Source organism: Otolemur garnettii, unplaced genomic scaffold, assembly GCF_000181295.1.
Source record: "Otolemur garnettii isolate 467f Iridium unplaced genomic scaffold, OtoGar3 scaffold00233, whole genome shotgun sequence".
NCBI classification, from domain to species: domain Eukaryota; kingdom Metazoa; phylum Chordata; class Mammalia; order Primates; family Galagidae; genus Otolemur; species Otolemur garnettii.
Genome location: NW_003852628.1, coordinates 1,378,032 through 1,381,483, shown reverse-complemented (window position 1 = coordinate 1,381,483; position 3,452 = coordinate 1,378,032). Strand labels below are relative to the sequence as shown.

The 3,452-nt window shown below is 42.9% G+C and overlaps 1 protein-coding gene across 1 annotated transcript in view; it reads left to right on the top strand.

The window, feature by feature from the left end:
• LOC100948266 (delta-like protein 3) overlaps nucleotides 1–3,079 on the top strand; it is a 27,460-nt gene extending 24,381 nt beyond the window's left edge. Inside the window, exon 14 of the mRNA XM_023508247.1 lies at nucleotides 3,013–3,079. Within this exon, the coding sequence (XP_023364015.1) occupies nucleotides 3,013–3,024 (12 nt within the window). The 3' untranslated portion in view covers nucleotides 3,025–3,079. The remainder of the gene's footprint in view (nucleotides 1–3,012) is intronic.
• Nucleotides 3,080–3,452: the final 373 nt, after the last annotated feature.

Genomic DNA, 3,452 nt, shown 5'->3' with positions numbered 1-3,452 from the left:
CTGGGTTTGAACCCGCCAGCCTCAGTGCATGTGGCTGGCGCCCTAACCATTGAGCTACAGGCACTGAGCCCAGCCCACACCTTGATTGCAAATTTTTTTAGCTTTTTGTTGTAAAATGTTAGTCAATAGTAGCAGGTGGCTTATAAATTATAAATTATTAATAAATTAGTTAAAATGAAATACATTAAAAATTGATTCCTTAGATGCATTTACTAGCCACATTCAAGTGCACAGTAGCCAAATGTGGTTAGTGTTTATTGCTGTAGATTGCAGATATAGAACACAGGGTCCATGACAGCAGATAGTTCTACTGGTAATGTTGTCTAAAGTATTAAAGTGTATGCACAATAATTTATTTACCACCGATACTGGATTTTTAGAGATGCTTACTATATATACATTTGCAAACTGCTTCTGGTTTTAATATTTCATCTGTTGCATATGCTATATAGATATGTATTTCATATTTATTTTCACCTATATTGAAGTGATGTGTAAGAAACAGTGCATGGCCAGGCATGGTGGCTCACATCTGTAATCCCGGCACTCTAGGAGGCTGAGCCTGGTGGAATGCTTGAGCTCAGGAGTTCAAGACCAGCCTGAGCAAGAGCAAGACCCCGTTGCTACTAACAGAAAAATTAGCCAGTTGTGGCAGGCACCTGTAGCAACTTGGGAGGCTGAAGCAAGAGCATTGCTTAAGCCCAAGAGTTTGAGGTTCTGTGGGCTATGATGCCATGGCACTCTACCCAGGAGGAACAAGTGGAAAAAAAGAAAAGAGAAAAAAAGAAACAGTGCGTGTTCAAAGTGGACAAGTTGATGAGATTTGACATATGAATGTACCTGTGAAACCAGCACCAAAATCAAAATAGTGAACACATCCACCATAAATTTCCTAAGAAACTTTCGCAATTTCTCCCACTCTCTACCTCTTCCCATGCCATGGCTGATCTGCTTTTTGTCACTGTAGATTGGTTTGCCTTTTCTAGAATTTTCTATAAGTGGAAGCTATAATTTTTATTTTTCATCGATTAATTTTTGAGACACAGTCTTGTTATGTTGCCCCGGCTGGAGTACATTGGTTATTCACGGGTGCAGTCATAGCTCACTATAGCCTTGAACTCATGGCTCAAGCAATCCTCCTGCCTCAGCTTCCTGAATAGCTGGGACTACAGGCAACTGCCAACATGCCTGGTTATTTTTTAATTTTTTTATAGAGACAGGGTCTTGCTATCTTGTCCAGGCTGGTCTCAAAATTCCTGGGTTCAAACACTCCTCCTGCCTCAGCCTCCTGAATAGCTAGTATGACAGGGGCCCACCATAACACCTGGCTTATTTTTCTATCTTTAGTAGAGATAGGGTCTCCCTTGCCTGGGCTTGTCTCAAACTCCTGAGCCCAAGGGATCCTCTTGCCTCAGCTTCCCAGAGTGCAGAGAATACAGGTGTGAGTCGCCATGCCTGGCTTCACAAATATCTTTTAATAGTTAGTTTATGGAATCAGGATCCAGGATCCAGGCAAGGTTCATAGCTTCTAAAATAGTTCTTAAAGAATTACAAACAGGGGCTCGGCGTCTGTGGCGCCAGCTACATATAGCTGAGCTGGTGGTTTTGAATCCAGCCCAGGCTTGCCAAACCACAGTGATGGCTGCAACCAAAAAATAGCCAGGCAATGTGGCGGGCACCTGTAATCCCAGCTACTTGGGAGGCTGAGGCAAGAGAATTGCTTAAGCCCAGGAGTTGGAGGTTGCTATGAGCTGTAATACCACAGCATTCTACTCAGGGTGACAGCTTGAGGCTCTGTCTCAAAAATAAATAAAAAGAATTATAAATAGGATTTTTTAAAATCCCTACTATGTGCCAGGCATGTAGACTTAGTAAGTCTACTTTTATAGCAGCCAAACTGAGAGAGGTCTATTTCTCACATCTGCTAATATGGAGAACAGGGTTGTGGTTCCATGGTCATAGAAACTGAGGTTGAAATTCTGGTTCTATCAGCCAGGCAACCCTGAAGTGGGGTGAGGTTAGATGTGAGGTAAGGGCTTGCTAAAGGCACTATTTTGTAGGTGCCCACTGTTGTTATTGAAGGACTATTGTGATTTCAGGACTGTTCTGATTTCAACAGAAATTTTAGCTCTCACTGGCTTTAGACAAAATAATATTAACACATGAGAATAATATCAAGTGTATAATGTGGTTGGCTTCAGGAATGGCTGTATCCAGGCACCAAAAGTTGCCATTGGGAGTCTGATTTTTCCTTTGAGTTCTGCTTTTATTCCTGGGGTGGTTTTATTCTAAGTCAGCCTCCTCCTCCTGGTGGCGTAAATCCTGCAGAAGGTTCTCATTGGCCTAGATTAGGTCACGTCCTGATGGGAACCAATCACTGAGTCCCAAGTGAGATGGCTCTCACTGAGCCATCTTGAGCCATTCCCCTCTCTGTGCTTCAGTTTCTTTCTCTGTAAAGCAGAGATTATAATAGCTTTTACCTCACTGATTTTTTTGTTTTAATATACAACAGATATTTGCTGAGTACCTAGTATGTGCTGGATGCTGTTCTGGGCCCTGCGGATATAGAAATAAACAAAACAGACATACACTCCTGCTTAGTGGGGCTGATGTTCTAGTGGGGGAATCAGACACAGGTGAATAGAAGGCATTTTACAAGCTGATACTGCTAAGAAGAAAAATAAAGCAGGGAAAAGGAGTGGGGAGTGCTGGGAGTTTTTTTGCAACTCTAAATTGAGTGTGCAGGGAAGACCTCATTGAGAAGGTGGTATCTGAACACTTGAAAGAAGTGAGGGATTGAACCATGTGGCTAATTGGAGAACAGTATTCCAGACACTGGAAGCAGCAAGTGCAAAGGCCCTGTGGAGGGAGTGTGCTTAATATGTACATTGTAATCCATGGTGAACCCTAGAATAGTTAAATGCTGTATAAACACCGTTATTTTTGTGGAGTTGCCATTGTTATTGTTATAACAATGTTTTAAATGTTTTTCTTTCTTCTCTCCCATCTCAGGAGCCTCGGTAGGATGACGAGAAGGGCTGAAATATTGCCATGTCAGGTCCTTTTCTGATGGTGGCTGGGACTGGGGTACGGTGGGGAGGGTTGAAGAGGGAAATACACACAGCCTGCCTCCCTGTGTCTCGTCCAGTTGTGTCTGCTGTCTCCATACTCCATGCTAAGGTTGGTGAAGGTCACCTGCTCCAATGCTCCCAGTATCCGTGTCTTTGACCTTCTGGCTCTGGGGTTGAGTGGGAGGGAGAATACATAGCATAAGGCTAATCCTGTTGCTTCTGGTAGTCTGGTTTCAATTCCTCTTGCTGTTAAGGCCAGTTTGTTTCTTTTGTAGCTTCTTTATTTCCTGTGCCCTGGTTCAGGACGAATTTTGAAATTGGCATTTTTCCAAGTTGAGAAACGGGATTGTGACCAGTACCAAATCATTAGCATTCCAAACT